This window comes from Fulmarus glacialis, unplaced genomic scaffold (assembly GCF_000690835.1).
Source record: "Fulmarus glacialis isolate BGI_N327 unplaced genomic scaffold, ASM69083v1 scaffold30740, whole genome shotgun sequence".
Classification (NCBI taxonomy): domain Eukaryota; kingdom Metazoa; phylum Chordata; class Aves; order Procellariiformes; family Procellariidae; genus Fulmarus; species Fulmarus glacialis.
Genome location: NW_009186274.1, coordinates 35106 through 56011, shown reverse-complemented (window position 1 = coordinate 56011; position 20906 = coordinate 35106). Strand labels below are relative to the sequence as shown.

Below are 20906 nucleotides of genomic sequence, written 5' to 3'. Positions count from 1 at the left end.
GGATGTACTTCAAATGGATATTTTTAGAGAGCAATGTTGGTCTTGGGAAATAATTGAAGCATAGCAGTAGGTGAGTTATATGTCCCTGTAGTTGGCCTTTGGACCTTTTGAATGTCAGTTATTATAGTAATTTCGTTACTTGAAAATATGCCGTGGTGATTAAGTGTTCACATCTTTTATCCCAGAAAATCAGTTGCCATCTTTGCCTTGATCAGTCAGGAATACCGCAAGCCTTACTATGTTGTGTTCAGCTGTCTCCATGCTATACATAAAACAAGCATAGGGTAATTTTTCCATCTGACCTTTCTTCAGTCTGGTTTTGTCCCTACTTTTGTTAATGCAGATCAGGTAGTATGACTCAAAGGAGTCTAAATGCACGCCTTCTAAGTATGTTTATGGGTATTTGTCTAATTATTTGTGTGTTTATTTTGACAGTGACTTGTGTGCACATGTGTTTGTGTATTTATTTGCATGCCTGCATGTACTTGTCAAACTGCCTTCCAGAGTTTGCTTCTAAAATGTTGAACCTGGTTCTCAAAATTACACAGTTACTTCGCTTTAAAAGACTTGTGGCAAATATAGATAAGTGAAGGACCAAGTGCAATCCAAGGGTGTTTTAGTATTGAGCTGTGTAAATGAACAGGTTGACGAAATAATGAAAACCAAGTATTTCCGTAACAAAAAATCACCAGGATACCTTTGCATAGTTATATAATTTACAGCATATTTAATTATAAAAGTATCTCATATGAAATAAATATTTGGGGAAAATTGTCTATAAAAGCATCCTAGAACTGAAGCAAAATGACACAAAAAGAGTACAGGAAAACATCTTTCATTGCTGTATATTGGCATAACTTAACTGACTTCAGCTGATTATCTCAATTGATGTTTAACAAACTTCATCTCTGAGCAAATCAAATCACCCTCTGAGATACTTAAAAATAGAGTTAAAGGCTTAACTTCCTGCATCAGAGCCTGAAAATGTTGTTCTGGATGCTATAAGTACTCAGGCAGAAGTATATGTAAAAGAGGAATCTACTTGTAGTAAGATATAAGGGTTACCTAATTTTGCACTGAGAGAGGAGTGATGATCATCTAAACAGTTTGAGAGTATTACCCTTAGCTTGAAAGCTCCATGTGCCCGGATCTCTATAGACAAGACATTTTCCATGAGGATTTTACAAGCTTTTCAAAAACGTAAGGTAAGATTGCAGGAGATTTCTAAAAAATTCTAGGAAATGGATCTTGAAACAACCCTTCCCAGAAACTGTGGGCCATTATAATCCAAGTTCGAGCAATTTAATGAATGGAAGTCGCTTGATATTCTAGTTTATTTTATTCAGTGTTGTAATGACTTCATGAAATTTGATGGCAATAAATTAAATAATAATGGACATGTGAAAACAAGCTAAATGCTCCCTCGGCTTGTGACATACATGTTTCTATAGGAAAAGCACTGCTGAAATTCTAGATAGTATAGTTACTCATGTAGTAATTCTCTAATTAAAAGATCATTTTTTCAGTATAAATAAAATTCCCAAACAGACACAAAATGGTGGCCACACTTATTTTTTGCACCAGTTTCTTACCCAAATAGATTGCATTACGCTGCAAATAGATATAAAAACTGATATAAAACTGATATAAAAGCTGATATAAAAAACCACAGTACTAGAATAGAATAATCAGGCTCATTATGTAAAGACTGATGCCTGTTTCCCCTGACTTTCAAAAGTCAGGTGTGTGGTTGAGTACTTAACCTATATGCAAAGATCCTGCCAGGGGATATGCCAGTCATGAGTTGGTTTGTACAAAGCCACTCTTCAAATATCTGACGAGCTGTAGCTACATGTAGACTTTAGCATATGCAAATTATGCCCACTTTTGGAAGCAAGTCTAGAAGACTCACCTGAGTTTTTCTCACTCCTGTGATAGATACTTTTTTAATTTTAATACATTTTCTAATGGTACTCCCTCTTTTTCATAGAGATGCAGGGCAGAAATCTGGGTCAATAAGTCTGGTCTTTTCCTAATATTAGCTAATCTTTATGTCATTCGTCTCTTGAATGACCCTGTTGAAGCCATCTCCCAGCATGGGTTATTAGTATATTTTGTTAGCATTTTCCTATATCTTTATACTAGTGCCATTAATGAAAATATGAAATCCCATCTATCCCTGAGCTGGTTATTAAGGAATGCTCTTTGCATTGCTGGTGCTCTTTTCAACTATCCCTGCTATATTTTGCCTTTTTTGTACTAATGAGGCTTAGTTCTCTCCCTCTTGAATAAGATTTTCCCACTAACCAGCGCTAGATGAATTTCCTTTATCACACTTCCTTTTTCATTAATATTATTTTTTACTTTGATGAACTTTATATCTAAAATGGAACAATTAAGATAGAGGAAAATTAAAAAGCACATCAACACATTATGAACTAGATGTATTACAGTGATTAGATTAAAAGTAAAAAGATATGTTGAACCAAACTTGAGACTTAAATGAAGTAAAATGTTTATGGAACAAATCTGTGACATACAGGAACATAATCATAAAAACCTACCTGCACATAGGATAAATCGAATGTAAAAATAAGAATTGTACAATGCCTTTTAATGATTAACTGCGTTTTCTCCCAGAACTCAAGAATAATTATAATACGTTTTCCAACTGTTTCTTTTTCCTTACAGTACTTGGGGTGTATAGAAGTCTTACGCTCAATGAGATCTCTTGACTTCAATACTAGAACACAGATTGCAAGGTAAGACTTTGTACAAGTATGTTTTTAAAAGTAACTTCTGAATTCTGTCCCCAAAGTGGAAAGGCCAGGAAGATGGCAAAACGTAGTAAATAATTTTTGGATACTGTAAGTCCACTTTTTAATTTTGCTTTTACAGGTAAATCTCTCACCTGGGTTTACTATAGCTCCAATGGGGCTTAAAGGATATTTTCTTTGTGGTCTTTTGATGTGCCAGGAACTGCTTTAGAAAATTTTTCCTGTTTGTTATGCCAAATAAGACACTTATCTGGGTACCAATTTCGTGACATTTAAGCCAGTGAGAATAAGAATATGTTTAAAATCTACAATGCATTTGTCAAAATTAGTCTAGAGAGCTGGTTTGGAGCTGCACGTTTATAGGTTTTTATAGTAATTTCTTATGAAAAGGTGTCAGATTACAAACTGGCTGTACAAAGGATATATATGAAAATATATACTAGAGACAAATGAAAGAATGTTGTCTTTTCCAGACCGTATGTAAGAAACAATAAGCTTGTATAAGGTTCTTATTACAATTCTTTTAAACCTGTCACGGTATTTTTGTAAGAGCGGTACATAAGTACAGCACTGTCTTAAGAAGTGTCCATGAATCATTTTTTTTCTAGGAGGCTACTTTCTGAGAACTATAGGAAATAGTGTTTTGCAGGCATTTTCACTTGAAAAGCTGAGCTCATTGATTTCAGAGGACTGTAGCACTGATGCCTTCTAGCAACTGGAGACCACGTTTTCAAATTCTGGCATTGAAATAATAAAGTAATCCATTCCAAAGCAACAGATATAAAGTGATTTGACTGGATACAGTGCTTGAATTTCACCTCTTTGAGGTGTCTTACAGTTGCTGATAGTCTAATAAACCATTTGTCATACCACAGACAGCTAAGTATTTCTTTTATTAAATGAGAAAAATTACTTATTTTTAGGCTTGGATGCTGATTGTGCGGTCTATATGCATTGACTGTGTGTTACACTTGCATACAGCAGCTCTGAATTGGACCCCGTGAGTCCTCACAAAATGTTAATCATTGATTTGTTAATCATTAATGTGTTGATGAGGGGCGTAAAAGCACAAGGACAGGTAAATGACAGAATTCTGGTTTTCAGGCAATGTAGACTATGAAGGCATTTGAGAATTTTACTACTGTACATTTTTAAACTCATCTGTACATTTCTGTGGTATTTGCAGCGGTGACCTTTTAAAATGATTTCATGTCTAAGCAGACTTGTAGTTCCAATGCAGGTGGCACATTTGTGTTTACCACTTGGAAGTTAAATGATACTGGCTTATGAAGCAGTTATGATAGTTACTGGTTTTGTATTCCATACCTGAAAGTGAACTGAGTTTGGCTTTATTTTTCTGCACAGTCTCTTTCACTGTATGTCTTCATTGGAATACTGTTGCACTTTTTGTATTATCTAGCTTAAAGGCACAACTCTGCCATTAATACTTAAGCGTATTTGCTGATCTAAAGCAATATGGGCTGCACAAAGAAAGTATCTTTGTCTCATAGTTCTTTCAGTACAAAAATGATTCTTGGCTTTTACTGTGAAACAGACTTGGAATTATATTTTTTTTCTGTGGAAGTTATAGCATATTTGACTACATGGTGGGCATTTTCTTGGCTCATCTTCCTCTGACCACATCTAGAGCACAGGATATTTTTTTCAAGCAGGAAGCCGTATCTTCCTGTTTTGCGTGTTATTTTGCATTTGCAATTTTCTGTTTATCATAAAACAACAAAGACTCATTAACTACATCATTCAGATGTAGTTCCCGATCTAAACCTTTTTTGAAAGTAGGAGTTTTTAGGTGACTTTTGAATCAGGATCTAGTATCTTAATCTGCATTATTTCATCTGGCTCTAGAAATCCCCATGCCATGTCTTAAGTATCCGCAGGACGCAGTCTGTGCCATGCTTTGTCATGTCCCGTTTCACATACAAGCCTATTCTTCATTAAGAAAATATTATTAAGGAATTATTAAAATTCACATTTGCTGATTAACTTGCTCCTGTGCATGAAGAAACATAACATAGGCCTCAAGGTATGTACTGAATTAATAAGGCTGATGTTCTGATATTACAGGCACCAATTCCCTCTTAAGAAGACACCTGGCACCAAATTGTCTGTGCAGCCCTTTGATTGCAAATAAAAGTACCTGAAAGTTACATTTGTGTCTACTATGTCATACATTTATATTTAGGTATGTCCATTGCTGATTCCTCAGCAGCCTGGCACCAGTAAGAAAACTGTCCTTGTAACCTGACAGCTCGTGATGGAGTGTGACTGAGGCTTGGGTCCGTAGATCTAGTAATGTTAGCTGTGACTGCTCCAGCTGAGGAACCTAGATCTATAGCTGCAATAAAAGCTTTTCTGTATATAGGGCTGTGTAAACTTCTCTGTGCTGTTTCCCATAACTGGAGGAACAGATGTCAAGGCAGCTCTGATCCCTTTCTGACCCATAACTTTATAAATTGATCCTACTGCATGCATCACACCTGTTTAATCTGTTACTTCTTCCAAGACCTTGCCAAACCAGTCACAGAAGAAAGTGATCCATCGTGGGCCAGTATGACTTCTGGTATTATGCAGTATTTACTAAGTACAATTCAAAAACAGTTAGAAAAGATGAGCCAAGTTACCTGATGCAGTGTGGAACTCTGGATGCATCTCTTCCTAATGAGCACACATCGTGCTTGATACATACAAAGCACTTACTCCCTTTCTAGCACTGCATCATATCCCTGTCCTTGCCTGCTTTCTTACCCTTGCTTTTCCTCCACGTTGCAGAGCTCAAACACAGGCAGTCAGCCATTAGGAATCCTACATTTGGCTTTTTTCTGTCTTCCAGTTATTGTGTATGTCACTTTCTCTGCTAGCCTTGAGGAGGAACAAAACCCCAAAGTAAGATGGGCAGCACCAATTCCTAGATGAAAAAAACTTCTGTGGCCCAGTCATGGGAGGGTGAGATGTGTAGTCTCTGGCTTTGCTGCAATCACCAGGCATTATTTTGGAGAAACCATTAGCCCCAGTCACATACACCTGTGTGATTACATGAATTAGTGCTTGTAAAGGGCTCGTAAATCGTTGGGTGAACGTTTAGAAATTACTTAAAAATTGGGCTAAGATTTCCGGTTATCTAGTGAATTAGACACCCATTTTAAATAAGAAGTTAATGGGAAAAGGTTGTCCAGGTATTTTGAATGGCTTTGAAAATCCCGGCTGTTATAATTAATACATTAGGAAAGCATATACATCAGCGTGTATGCATGGACCAGTCTGACAAATGAAGAACCGTGACTTCAACTCCAGGAACTGGATTAAAGTCCCAGTGTAAACAGTTTGGTCAGCGGTCTCTCCTTCCTTGTCACAGTCGTGAAAAATCAACCTCTGCGATCTAACGCTGTTGTACCTGGCCTGTGACTTGTTTTTGTTTTGTTTTTCACTTTTTGTAAATTAAAATGTTAAAACTTGCAGCAATACATTTATCTTTGTGTGAAAGCAGTGAGCAAGCACTTCCACTTGTCATGCTCTTCATTGGATCTTAACAACGTTGCTGGTGCCTGGCAAAGGTATTGTTATCCTAATTTTGGATCTGATTTGAGGAAAAATGAACAGCTATGTACAATTTATAACAGATTTTTCCCTTCATCATTACACATTTGAAGTCTCAAGATTCTTTCACTACAGGACAAACAGGAGAACTAGAGTAGTATTAATCAGTTGTATTGTATTTATTCTTTTGTGTAATGAATGTAATGTCATGTGAATTCTTGAGCAAATAAATGGACGTGCAAGCCAAGGGTCAACAGTTATGCATAATGATAAATGAAAGCCAGCTGAATCCACATGTTGCATCATTAATCATCCAGTGATAATTCTCATAACACGTGTGAAGTCAAGATGACTTTCTTGGGCAGCAAGACGGACAGAAGCATTTCATTTTCAATGTAGTGGAGGAACAGGAGGACTAGCAGGCAAGACTACTGAGCTCACCGCAGGTGGCAAGTGGTCCTAAGTTCGTCTACCATCATCGTCACAGAAAGGGGCCACTCTTAAGCTTGTGTGGCCAGGCCCTTTGTGCCCTCAGGCTGTTTATTAAAAAAAAAAAAAAAAATCAGGTAAAATTCTTTTGCAACATGTGCTGTGTTTGCAGTTCATATAATATGTTTTTACGCTTATTGTTAAATCTGTTATACCGTAATGAGTCCTCACTACTGTGTTGTATGCATGAGTGTAGTTAACGCGCTGGATTGAATTAAAATGATGTTGCATGCACCGTTTGTCGTACAGCAGTGTCTGGACTACAAGGCTGCGTGTTCATTGGTATCTAATTGAATGCAATCAGTTCACTGCATGCAGCTTCAGAAAGTCGCACCTCGCCATGCTGAGTAAAACATTGTATTGCATGTTGTGTTAATAGCAAATAGATCATAGGGCTGAAATACTTTGTATCAGCAGTGGACCCGAATCCAAATTCTGATCCCAGTCCTCTCCATGAACTCTGTTGGGCTGAACAATTTGAAGGAGATTCCTCTCCAAATTTGGGGCCTGAACTTTATTAATCATGAAAACCCAACCCATTTATACCAATATCCCAAGCTTCTGGAGGGGAGATGATGGAAATCTAGATTTTGGAGCTGGGTTTTAGTCCAATGCTAAACAGTATGAGTAAAGTTCAGTTGATGTAGTGTTTCTTTCAACCGTACCTGTATTCTTTGCAGAAATTCACTGTCAGCAAGCATCACTGAAAAAAGGGTGGAAGACATTGAAAAGGAAGAATGTTTCCCCTGTGATTTTTGAAGGCGGATAGGTAATGTGTTATCTCCAGTGAATTCTGTATTCAGTCGCCTCCTTAACATGCTCTCTTGCTTGGAAGGTGAGTGTGGTTCACCCCTGCTTTCTGCTACGTGGACTCTGGATGTGGGGTAATGCTTAGGGGATGGTGCTTAGGGGATGGCAGAACACGCATACCCGCACCGCAGTCTGGGTACACAGCTGTATGCAGGAAGGGGTGCGAACGAGAATCCTCTTTGCTTGTGCACAGTTACTTCAGGGCCAAAGCTCTGGGAAGCACGGGGTGCTGATTACTCCTCAGTTCACCAGGAAGCAGGATTCCCAAAAGTAGATGGGGACGTCCTTATAATTCATACAGCACACCTCTAAGTGGGGCAATGACAGCTATAGTGCCTGATACTGTCAGAGAATAATTTACATTTGTTAGTTTAGGTGTCATTAGCACAGAAATGGTTAGGGTAAATAGGGTTTTGTATGCTTAACATTGAAATCTTTCATTTTCAATATAGTATTAGTGGGGAAAATGTTAGCTAGTATTTGGATTAATTTGACTAATATATGGTAATGCAAAGCCTGAGTGAGAGTAATTAATTGAGCTCACCCATTCCACTTGCCTTCGTGAGAAAGCAAAGAGCCTCTCAGGGGATGGGGAAGATGGAGAGTTGAAAGCCAAATGGTCAGGGAAGCAGTTATGGGTATAGCTGTAGCCTGGGTTTTCAGAAAGCTAAACCACTCAACGTGGTTCTGCAGAAACAGAAGGACTGAGGCAGAGTGGTCTTAACATGTTTTAAATGCAAATTGCAATGCAAAGTTAACAACTGCCTAGCACCTTGGAAACAGACACTCTCAAGTTCTTCTGCTAATAGCACCTAGCAGCTTGGTTACACAGACAAACGAAGGCATAAGGAATTTGAGTGTCTTTCATACGACGTGTCCAGTCACACCAGACAGCTCATCACCACTGGATGGTCCTTTTTGACAAATACAGCTTGAATATTTACAAAATGTCATATATCTTATGGGGTTATTCAAAAGGTGGTGTTAGAGCTTTAACCCTCTAATAAAAAAGAGGTTTTGGAAGGTATCTATCTCCAAAGTCCTACTTTAGACATGAAGCCAATCAGGGGTTAGAGAAAATTTTAGATTTTAGTTAGACTACATTTTTTCATTTTACTTTTGTAAGGTTTCCTATGCCTTCGTTTGAAATACCTGCTACTTTTTGAGAGAGAAGTTACTATAGTAAATGACCTGAGGCTGGACCCTGTTTGGAGATTACTATGATCCTGAGCAACAGAAGACCGTTTTAATTTCGCTCCCTCCATCTCCCTGACCACTGCTAGAATAAACATCTAGACACCAGGCTGAGTGGAAAAAAGCCTGAAGGTCACAAAAGAAGTTAAAGGATTGGAGCTACCTAACAGATCTAAACGTCCAAGAACATTTTTCTTTAGTTTGTTGGTATCGTTGACCTTGTTCTTGACAGATGGAGGGTTGTGCAGAAGGAAGGCTTTTGTAGGTGTGCATTCAACATCAAGGTTTTGTGTACCCCCACTTTATGTTCATAAAAGCTGCAACCAATATTTTAAGAGGTTTCCTCTTTGAAAGGTACCCCAATTTTTGGATCAAGATTGTCAGTCTAAATAATGGTTAATTGCAGATATATATGACTGTGTTCTCAGCAGTGGAGGAGCAGCTTTATGCCTCTTTGGCATCGCCTGTTGGTGGCATACATTTGCTATAGCTATAAGGAAAAAATGGATACGTGTGCTCCAGTTTTGCTAAGCACAAATCTGACTGTGTGTGCATGCAGACTGCAGAGAGATATCTAAATAAGGTGTGCTGCTGGATAAACAGTTTCACTCTACATTTCTAAAAATAAGAGCATTGTTCAGAACTACTGTAATAAAAGGAGTCATCAAGATCAGGTAGACGTCTTTGTTACTGATGAATGAAACAGAGTTTCTGAAACTTACTTGCATGTTATAAAAGAAGGTACAGATTGTACTGAAATTGCCTCAAGCACTCCTTAAAGTTAGATCATCTATAAATACTGAGAACAGAGCTGTCATTGGGCGTACCAATGGATAAAAAGTTTCTTCAGCAGTGAAAGCAAAAGAGTCCTCTCAAGTGCCTCTGTTAGCAGATTGATGTAAGCCTCACACTGAGGATGCAGGAGCGTAAGAATAACGACCGTTGGATAGATCACACACTACATACCTAATAGCATGTGATACTCTATGTCTAACAGTTGCCAAAGCCAACCTTTTTACTGTATAAAGTTTATTCAATAAACCAAAAATGAAGTCGGCCAGCTTCCTTTCATTTTCTGCTTGTAGATTTTGTACATGTGAGAAAACTCTGTTTCAAGAAACAGAATGAGGAGCTGAGAGGAAGAAAAGGAGGAGTCGTCGTCTCCTTGCTCTATGAGGGACAACATCTTGTGTGCCACATCTGCCGATGTCACCTTATCCCACAGACCTTTTCTGCCAGGCTTCCCGTCACTCGTGCGGTCAGGACAGGCTTCGCTTCGGTCAGGCTGGCGTGACAAAAGGCGTCGCTGGGTCTCTGCGCCCCTTTCTGGGGGGGCTCCCCCTCAGGGGTACTCCCCCACGGTACTCTGAATTCGTGGAGCCACCCAGTTAGCCTCCCCTTTCCTATCATACTCTCTGTTCTGTTTTCCTTAGCTACTTCTCCAGCCTTACATCTTCCAGACATGGTCAATTTGCCAGTTGGCATTTAAAGTTCTGTAAAAGGTAATACCCTGGTTTAGTCTTCAGAGCTGGTGAAAGTCCCCTGTGCTACTTCAGACAGCACATGCTTGTTTTGCCTGTTTTGCAAATGAACAAATAGTATTTCAATTATTAAATGGATTTCTAAAAACGTATTTTTGGTCTCAGTTTTTTTCTTTTTCAGAAGTGAGTTATTTTTATATCTGGTATGGACTTTGTTTCTCCTTGGCAAATACTGGTACAACACTTGGTAATGATTTATAAATTATTAAAAAAAATTGTCAGGAATATAATACTGTTAAGAAATAACTGGGAGCCTTCTGTATGATTCTTCTAGACATGTCATGCTTTCATTTGAAAAGTCCATCTTTTGATGTCTGTTTTTTTAACCAGTGAAACCCTACGCTTTGGAGGTGGCAAAGATAAATTTGGGAACTATAGGATACTAGAAGATATTAACAAGAGAATATTGGTAGTTTTAAACTCTTGTCATACAAAACATTTCAGACTAACAACTGGTCACAGTTTCTCATCTCAATATTTGACATGGCTATACTTTTTCCAAATACGTTGAGAAAATCTGTGCAATTTGTATGTGCCTGTCATTTCCCTGAAATATGAGTTCCAGAATTCTGTTTTTTAATCAATTAAATCCTATTAATTAAAAACAGCAACAACAAAACCTAGCATCACAGCCAAAAAAAATCATTGAAACCACAAGAGGGGAGGGTATTTTCACATGATGGTGTTTCATAGAGGAACAGATTTGAGCTTCCTGAGTGGGCTACTTTATGTAACAGAGTAAAATATGACTAAAGCTATGAAAAATATCAGGGCATTAGCCTTTTTAATGGAACAAAGTGGCAATGTAAAATGTCTTTTTTTCGTCTCAGAGAGATGTCAAGTCACTTTAAAGCAGAATAGGTCAGCCTCGGAAAACGTGTATTGGTAATTTTTCACTGGATACATTTGCGTGCTGAAATCATATTCAAAATACACAACGTGTTTTGTGCCAAGAAAATGACTCCACAATATGACCATCTGTAAAGCAGAAAATACTCTTGGACAGATTTGGAACTCAGCATGTGGTCCCTACTGCAGACAGCGCAGTAGCTAATTTTATGAGTTCAAGAAACTCTACGCTGGTATTTATCTGAGCCTAGCTAATGAAACAGCATGTGGCTTAGAAAGGTGTAATATGTGCCTATGTTGAATAACTTCCTTATTGGAAAGGAAGCAAATGTAGTCACATCTAACTTTTCCAAACTGTGTGCAACCGTTTAGCCATGCAGATATGTCCAGAACTTCTGCTTTTGCCTTCCTTAGACAAGCGTTTGCATGCAGAAGTCAGGTAACAGCACTCTCAACCTAGCACCAGTATCTATTTCTGGGCTTGATTTGCAGCTTGGGTGTTCATGCTGCAGAGGCATTTGCAAATTTGATTTGCTGCAAAAAAAAGCTTAATTCTGCCCTGTGCTGCCTGGCAGTGCAAGCTAGAAGAAGTCTTTAGGATGTCTTTTCCACATCACCAAGCTATCTGTATGAAGACCCCCCCAAAAAAGGATCTAGAATATTCTGAACAGAGGGGTCCGGGAACCTTCCCCTGGAAAAAGTGCGTATCAGTGCGGTGGCAGATATTCAGCCACCCTTTTTCTTCCTGTTTTCATCCGATATTTCTTTAAGACTCCTTAACTCCCAGGTGGGAAAAGTACTGTGCCTTTTGTTGCAGGTACACAAAGAGTTGCTGCCAGGCCGCTCTGACCTTGCCTAGGCAGAATTGCTCTAGGAATATCTTTTCTGAAGTTCCAGCATTTTTGCCGAAAGCACTGTTAACTTAAACCCTGCAGCTGCTTGAGTACATTTAGTATTCACAGAGTTTCAAAAACTGAAGTTAAAAGAATTGTCAAGTTCAACTTCAGACGTCCTGCCTCATCTGACGTGTGTCTCAACAAGCTGTCACCTTTCTCAGGTCCTTCCCCCCACTTCCAGTCTTCCTGCAGACTTTGGGAACACCGAGTTCAGTAAAATCGAGGTATTTTACTAAAAGGAAGACAGGTAGTTGGAAAATCGATAGCGCTTTGTTACCGAGTGAGAGGACATATATCCGAGCTTTCCAGCTGCTTAGCGCTTTCCCTGCTCTGCCGAGGCAGGGCGCCCGGAGAGCGACCAAGGCGGCCTCCCCAGCCCTCAGCCCCGGGCTTCAGCCTCTTCAGCTGGTGCATTTCCTCTCCTGCGCTCAAGTGGCAGTTTCGATCAACAAGGTCCTTGAGTCACATGGGTCTATTGAGTAACAGGCTTTATGTCTGATTATCAGGAGCTGGCAGGCAGAAGAGGTAGTAGCAAAACCACTACAAATCCCAGCCCTGCACCAGAAAAATAACAAGCTTGTAAACGTTTGTTTTCAGGTGCAGTGGCCTGAAAATTCCCTTTTCTTCCTACCTGCTCCATGTTGCTGCCAGAGGGAGAGGTGGTGGAGGCAAATAGGAAGAGAAAGGAAGTTACAGGAGAATTTATCCCTCAAGCACAGTTCACTTCTCTGAAATACAAATACTTTTTGTGAGAGGCAAAACCTATGAGGGATCTCAATGCGCTAATCAGACCACTGGGGGAGACGAAGAGGATGAAGTGCTGCTGATGCCTCTGCGTCAGCAACTTGCAGCCAAAATGCCCGGGAAGCTCAGACACGCCTGGGGAAGCACGAGGCATGGGTCTGAAAGACAGCAGTGGGCTGGGGACTGCCACAGGCCTGGACTTCGCACCCCGTTGCCTCGAAAGGATTTGGTTTGGTGCAAGAAAGAGGTGGGAAACCACAAGTTTTAGCTCAGTAGCAAGGCTGAGGGGATGGCTCTGTACAACATAATGTCTGTTTGCTTTTCCTGATTCAAAGAAAAGCGTTTTTGGAGGAGAAGAAAAATATTTCTTTTTCCTGATTACATTTTCAGGAGTCGTCTCTGTCTCGCTGTCATGATGATCAGTGTGTGTGATGCTTGCTGCGCTGTATTTCTAAGATACATTCAGGGCTGCTCTTTTAAACCAACTGGTTTTTACTCGCTCTGTAAGAAAAGTTAGTAGCTACTTTAAAACACTTGTTTGGAGTCAAAGAAGCATTGTGGTAAATGTGGGAGCTAAGCACAAGTGCTGAGCTGTGAAATGGAGTGCGGTTGTAGCTGTGATGGTCCGAGGACATATGCAAGGCAGGGTGTGTAGTGAGAGGCAATTTTATTAGATGAGCAGATGTAATTGGGGGAAAAAAAAAGAAAAAGAGCAAACGAGCTCTCCTCTGGACCTGAAGAAAGGATTATGTCCCTGAAAGCTTTTTTGACTATCTCTTGCTATAAATCTCACGCTTCTTCAGAATGACAGGACTTTAAACGAGCTGCAAGGCCTGTTTCACGCCCACAACCACCCACCCCCCAAAAATAATAAATTCATGCAATTCTTTCAGGTGATTCGAACTTTGGATTGCACTCTAGGTAAAAGCACCCAAGGCATAACTATATAGTGATTACTGATTGCAACAGGATAAATCTGTGGCATTTGCTGAGCCATTTTATGTTGAATGCTGATACGTATATGACATTTCTCTCCTGACTCACTTGTTGATCCTGTGCATTCACCTAATGCGTAGTTGAAATATCGTCCTGCACATGGCATAAACTGAAAATAACTTATGTTTTCATCAAGGTGATGTTTCAAGTTTTTGATTATCTTGACTGTTCTTCAGCTTGTAGTTCATTGTCTCCCATTCTGTATTTTTTTTTTTTTTTGCATAAAATACATGTTATTTGCATGTTTTTAGGTCTAAATATAACGTGCCGTTAGTCTCAATCAGTGTTTAAAAGTAAAACAACGTTTGGAGCCACACTTACTTGTCCCTGTGCAACCGTTCTGTCTTATAGTAGCAACAGGACAGGTCTATTAAAGCATTGGAGCTAATGGTCACAGGAAGGCCTCTGCATGCACGGGAGCAAATTCCAAATACCGACCAGATTGCCTATTCAGATAATAAGTTGTTAAATACTGAAAGGATCTATAAGATTTGTTTGCAGCGGTATGATTTCAAGAGTTTTTGTAGTATACAGTTAGTCTCCTGTGGGAGAGTATGAATTCAAATTCGTTTTCAACATGCATTTCTTTCATTCAACCTGAGTGCAATGGGAAGAATGAAGCAATATTAGAAAAATCAAGCAAAATGTTAATGGCATTAACTTTGCTTACAATGTAAAAATAGGGGCACAAATAAATTATTCAGATTGTATTGAACAAACATCAATTAAAATTTTGTACATACAATGCATATTACCAGGAATATTTTAGGGTTCTGGTATTATCTAAGGCCATGTGGTTTTGCTCTGACTGGAAAAGTGCATAGTACAGTAGTGAGAAAAATGATATTTACTACACCTTACATTACAAGAAAGGTTTAAAAAAAAGGTGTAAAGCAATGTTGCTTAAAGACATATCTTATGATCAGATTCCTCGTGGCTTAATAAGGTACAAAAATGAGACTTGGAAGAAGGTATTAAGACAAATATTCTAATTTGCGGTGAAGAAAGGTCTTTTTAATAGTGTGAGAAAACATTTTTATCCCTCGTAGTTCTCAAGATACTCTTGCTTACACTAACATTGACTATTTACTGTCTTCTGCTTCACACTGAAGTAATCTAAATTTGAATGGCACCTGTTTTAGCCTTGAGAAGAGAGCTAACTGACTTGCTAACTATCCTCACTTGTGAACAGAAATACGGTCTGAAGCTGTTCTCTCCCAGTGCATTTCAAGTATAATGAAGAAACCCACACATTCATTTGCCATAAAGCTTTTTTCTGTCTCTTCAGGGAAGCAATCAGTCGTGTTTGTGAAGCCGTGCCTGGTGCCAAAGGAGCCTTCAAGAAACGAAAGGTATTTTTCTTTTCTTGTAGTGCAGTTGACTGTATTTTCTTAGTTCAACACAGAGGAGAAGAGGCACAGCAGGCAGGTGACTTTAAAACAGCTTTGAGAATTGCAGATCATTAATCATTTAAAGTATTGGCTGTTTTCACCCACTGTATGTTGCCTCTTGCCCTTTTGGTCAGGATCTGCTTTTATAGGCATCTAGAAGTATGAGTACATCTAGGAAAAAGATTGTGGCTTGCCTTTATATTCCTACTGTAGAACCCCCCTCCTTTTTCTTTTCTTTCTTTTGTAGATTGCAGGTGGAAGGCTTAAAACAAACAAAAAGGGATGCCTTTTCATAAAATGCATGAGTAAATTGTGGAAATAGGTGCTGAAAGCTATTGCAGAGGCCAAAAATACACATAGTTTTGAAGGAGATAAGATCTGTTCTTGGAGCGTAGCTCTACTGGTGATAATTAATGAGTTTGGAAATCACTGATTTCTGGAAATGGAGAGAACATACCAGGTGATCCTCTGTTCCCTATGCTCTTTCCATAAACACCTGAGGCCAATGCAGGGACCAGCACTGGACAGCGGGTCCAGTGAGCGTTGCCCTGACATGGTTATTACCATGCTTTTATTCTTATTTGTGTGGTAGGAGTTAGGATCTGCAGGCAAGGAGCGGAGGAAGCCTCGGCTCGGCTCCTGCAGTAATGGCTCTCAACAGTCTTGCACTGCCTGCTCTTCCAGGGGCCTGCTAGCAAAGCTGGGATTTAATGCTAACTCTAAGGGAAGGCGCATAGAAAGCAATTAATTATAGCCCTTCTGTGTGTTGTTGGGTGCAGGAGGAGAACAGGCAGGTGAAGGAAAAGGTCTGCCTGCTTCTCCAGCGGCTCCACCATCTAGGCAGAATCCCAGCAGAAAGGGATGGGATAAAATGCCACTTGTTTGCAATGCAGAATCTTCCCCCGGTAAAATAAGGCATATGTGACAACATATATCATGGCGTAATTGGAAATTGTCGCAGAAATTAAGGTTGTGATGTGTGCCCCCCCCCAATTTATCTCATTGGCATGTCTAGGTTCTCTGGTTTTTATTTTCAAACCTGAAAGTAAAGAGGAAAATATCTTTTTCCTTGGAAAGCAAAATGACGCAAAATATCATTGGAAAAGTAGGTTAAACAGAGTCCCAAGTGCCTAGTGAGACACCTTGCTGTATTACTGATTTTAGAAGCAATGTTGCTTATCAGTTACTGAAAAGAAATAGTGTTTTTAAAGTAAGTCTACTGGCTGAGATGAAAATTTGCCCAGCAACAGAATTTCAGGTAAATGTTAAAGATGGGTGTCTTTTGCCAGTCTGTACTTTCATCGTGTTTTTGCCACTAGCGGCTAATGAATTTGGTTAAGGTGACATGTACTTCTTGAGACCAAGTTTTCACGCTTTATCCACACTGCGGGCAGGTGATCCTTAGGCATGAGCTGGGAATCATGAAAGTTTAAGGAAAGAAGAGAAACAAGAATATTGAAAAGGGCTTGTTTTAAAGAGAAGTTAATGAAATACTAGCTCTATAACATGACAAAGTTAAAATAGTGCTGCACAAATGTTACATGTGAACGGTATGTAGGTAGTGTATTTTTAATCAATTAAACAGAAGGAAAAGAAGCTAAAACTGAATATATGTAAGCTTTAAGTAGTAAGAAAGCACAAGTGTGTCCATCCTGCTAGGGGCAAAACTTTCCAAGCTTGCAGGCAGCTTACGACAAATGCAAATACAGTGGCAGAAGATCACCGCCTCTAGTCACAGCTTTGCTTTTATATCCTAATGACCAGCATAAATATTCACCAGTGTGAGTACAGCAAGTGGAAGGATTTGGTCTGTTATTCTATTTTGTACAGGCTGTGGTTACCTGAGTGAAGCTGCTCTCATGCAGCCGTGTGCTTCCCTGTAGCTATCAAAGGGGAGAAGTTTGTAAATTTTACTTTGGCAGCATAACTTACGTTGCTACAAAACCTCGTAAGATCTAGTGAAAGGCCTACAAAAGTTATCAATATTAGTACATCCCCTTTATTACATTCCCATACTTTGTACTTATTCTCTGACTTAGGAGGAATCTTTAGCTGCATGTTGTACCCCAGCGTACAGAGCTGGGGTACATGGCTGGACTTTTACTTACTGCTAAGAAGTCTACAAGCATAATGGCACTGTGTATCCCTTTTTGTGAGCATGCCATCAGTACCACTGGAGTCCCACTTGCCATGTGGGAAGGGGGTAGAGCAGTCAATAGATGCAGAGCAAGCAACAGATTTCTTTTCAGGAGTTGAAGCTGTTTTTACAGAATAAGAACACGCCTCTTTAAGATGCTGACTTAAGGCATTCATCTTAGTCTGCTCACTTGGTCCCTTGGTGAAGACGAGACTTTGTCATCTCACAAAACCCCTATTTTGTTAGGTCAAGAGTGGACTAACACCAGCCTAGCTATTATTATTATTATTAGTGGTAGTAGTAGTAGTAGTAGTAAAATGAGAAATTATCTCCAGAGGAAAACAGCTGTTGCAATGAAATGGTCTTTGAAAAGTCAGCAACGTTTTAGAAACCTTTAAGATTACAGCTAACCCTGCATACAATGAAGGTCATCCCACATAAACAGAGAACAAAAATGTGCTTTTTTTTCCCTCCCCCTCACAGCCGCCAAGCAAAGTTCTTTCTAGCATCTTGGGAAAGAGCAATCTTCAGTTTGCAGGAATGAGCATAATGCTGAATATCTCCACCACCAGCTTAAACCTAATGACTCCTGATACAAAACAGGTGAGTGTAACTGCTATATTAATTTGTGAGGCTTTTGATGAACAGCCTACTGCACAATTATTTGCTGTCTGCCAAAATACTCAAGTTGCTCAAAGTTATTATTCCTCAGTGATGTCTATAAAATGAATGAAAACACGATATAAAGCATAGTAGGAGTCATAGTTTATTCCAGTGTTCAACACAGCTTTGATGAATTATTTTCTTCTTGCCATGTTTCAGGTAGCTTGGTTTTGCTCTTAAAAGACTTACCACATGAAATGGTATTTTCCGGTCATGGGAGTTCTTGCTGGGTACAATTACAAACTTTCAGAGTGTTAAAAAGGGATGCATTTGGAGTAAGTGACTAAAGGACTGAATGCGCATCCCCGATTTTGTTGTCATTCTTCCCATTTAGAGCCTTAAAGGGCAATCTATTCCTGAGGTGCTGCTAAAAATACAGCCTCAGGGATTTTGCAGTGCAGTAAAATGTCAGTCTTTTAGAGACAAGGCAGCCTTTTTCAAACAGCCCATTTCTTCCTCTTCATTGTGCCGAAGGTACAGACAGACTTTGGGGAATCACTGCAGTGGATTGTGAATGATGTATGAAATGAGAAGAATCCTTGCTCAGGGTATATATAAGGAGAAAGCAGACAGGCATGCGTAGTCACTGCTGTGCTATTTGCTCTGAGCCACATACCACGTTAGGGCATGCAACTTTCTGCCCAGATACAGCCAGAGAGCTGTCCTTAGGAGCCTCAGGATTAGAGAATGAGAAAGAATACATACATTGTCTATTAAAAAGCTTGCTGTTTATTATTATGTTTTCATTGATTTATCTTCATTCTTATCCTCATTTAGAAAACATCATCATCTTCTGCAGTGAGCACTGAGACTGTGGGAGCCGCATTATGGCTGGTTGCAGTAGTCTGGAGCCTTATTATGGAATATATACAGTAGCGCTTTTCATAAGGACAGTTGCCCCCAGTCAGAAGCATAGGAACTTGTTGTTAATTAGATCTACTAAAAAAGTGCCAAACCCTGAAAGTTGCCTTGTCTTCAGCTGACGTCAGGGTAGAAATGGAGTTAAACTGATTTATCCCAGGGAAGAATCCTCCCCCAGATGTTTTGCCTTTTCTCTGAGTTGACAAAACTGTTTATCTTTCTCTCACATCGTTCCTTTTGAGATAGACTTGGTCTGGGTGCTGCAGGCCTGGGAAACGTCTGGTTTCTCAGAGATCCCCAGTCTGGCTGTGGTCTCCCTTGCTTCTTGTTTGTGCCAAGCGTTTGATTTGAAAATAAGCATGGCCCAGCAGCTTTGCCCTTTGAGGATCCACCCAGGAAGATAGCTGTGAACTTCTGCAGTAGCCTCTTTTTCCCAGAGGAGCTGGAAAGAAAGAAAAGACAAGACAGCGTTGTTGGCCCTTGGGGTAGCAGGAAAACAATCGCACAACGGTTTTGTGAACATGTTAAGCAGGGATGAGTGAAAGTTGTTTTGTTTTGTTTTGTTTATTTGTTTAAAATGCAGATTTGGGTAGACTGAAATATTTCTAAACTATGTGCCAACATTAGTGATTAATTTCATTTTAAGCAATGCAAGGCATTGGTAATTTGCTATGCCTTGTTTCAATATTTTGGTATTGCGGGGGGAATACCCCTGCCTCAAACTAAACTAAACTGTTTAGCTGTGGAATTAAAAAAAAAAAAGTGTCTGACTTGAACTGATGGTTTCAAGCACTTTTCAGTATTCTTAAAATTTGGAAAAACAGGTTTTGAGGCAATCTGAAATAATTTTTGTTTTTTATGATGCTGAACTAAAAGATTGGGTTATTTGCACAATTCAAGATAGTTACAATATTAAATGTGTAATAAATCTTCACTAGTTCATCTCTATTGTTAGGATCCCTTCTTCTTTATGGGAAAAAGAGAAGGAAAGTCTCACTGATGAGTAAGGCAATCACCTTTGTGTTCACCATTGAACACTTAAAAGTTAAGCACATCTTCAGAGGCTGCTGGACAAGCAGGAGTATTGAAAATGAAGCACTCTTTACATGAAAGAAACACTTTCAAATAGTGTTAACTCTCTCTGACTTGGTGAAGCAGCAAGATCCAGAGAAACTCATGGCAGGCTTTTTTCTTTCCAAGGAAGATAGTTGCTAGTTCAGGTCTTTAAGATGCAGGATGGGAAAACAGCCCAGAGAAAATCTTTTTAGCCTCATTTTCTTCCAAAACGGTTTTCTAAAGTATGTGGTACCCTCTCCAAAGTGACCAATACACTCTCCTCTCCAAAGTGACCAATTAAGATCCAAATGACTATTATCACATGCTCTGAGACACTAAATAAGGGGCCTGTCCTGTGTCAGATGAATTCCTTGGCATGGTTTCTGTGACTCAAATGATCAAGTGAAATTTTCTTTCAAATGACCTTTTCTTTCTTGGTTGTTACATGATTTCATTATTAAAAGATTTCATAAGTTAAATCTCAGAATAGCAATGGAGAGAGCTGTTCTCCTTGTATTAGAGGTTCATAACAATTTGTCTCTTCTCTTCCCAGAGAAATATCATATTAGTTCAAATTGTAGATAAGCAAATTGAATTTCAAATGCCCTGGAGTATGCCTGAGATTTTGTCCACAATGCTACGTTGCAGCTAGATTCAAAATTCTGTTTGCTTATTGCAAACATGTTGGTGTTTGAAACATAAAATGACACAGTAGGTACTGGAAGTAATGTTAGGATCCTTAGCTGGTGTGCAGATTGGCATGATTTTGTTGATTTCACCAGAGTGGCATCAGCAGAGAAGTATTTTGATGAATAAGACCCTTTGCTCCATTCATCACTATCTGTAATAAAGAAAGTGAGCTTTAGCAGATTAAAATTTCTCCAAAGATACTGTATGACAGATCTATATGATTTACTAGAGTTCTGAGCACATTTAGCAATTTTGCT

General features: G+C 39.3%; 1 protein-coding gene across 1 annotated transcript in view; it reads left to right on the top strand.

Annotated features, from left to right (window-relative positions):
* Nucleotides 1-1234: 1234 nt before the first annotated feature.
* The window catches only part of SHC3 (SHC (Src homology 2 domain containing) transforming protein 3), a gene marked incomplete at its 5' end in the record, with an annotated part of 37506 nt that continues 17834 nt past the window's right edge, over nt 1235-20906 (top strand). The window contains 4 exons of the mRNA XM_009587459.1: nt 1235-1245; nt 2673-2762; nt 15140-15203; nt 17863-17982. Of these exons, the coding sequence (XP_009585754.1) occupies nt 1235-1245; nt 2673-2762; nt 15140-15203; nt 17863-17982 (285 nt within the window). The remainder of the gene's footprint in view (nt 1246-2672; nt 2763-15139; nt 15204-17862; nt 17983-20906) is intronic.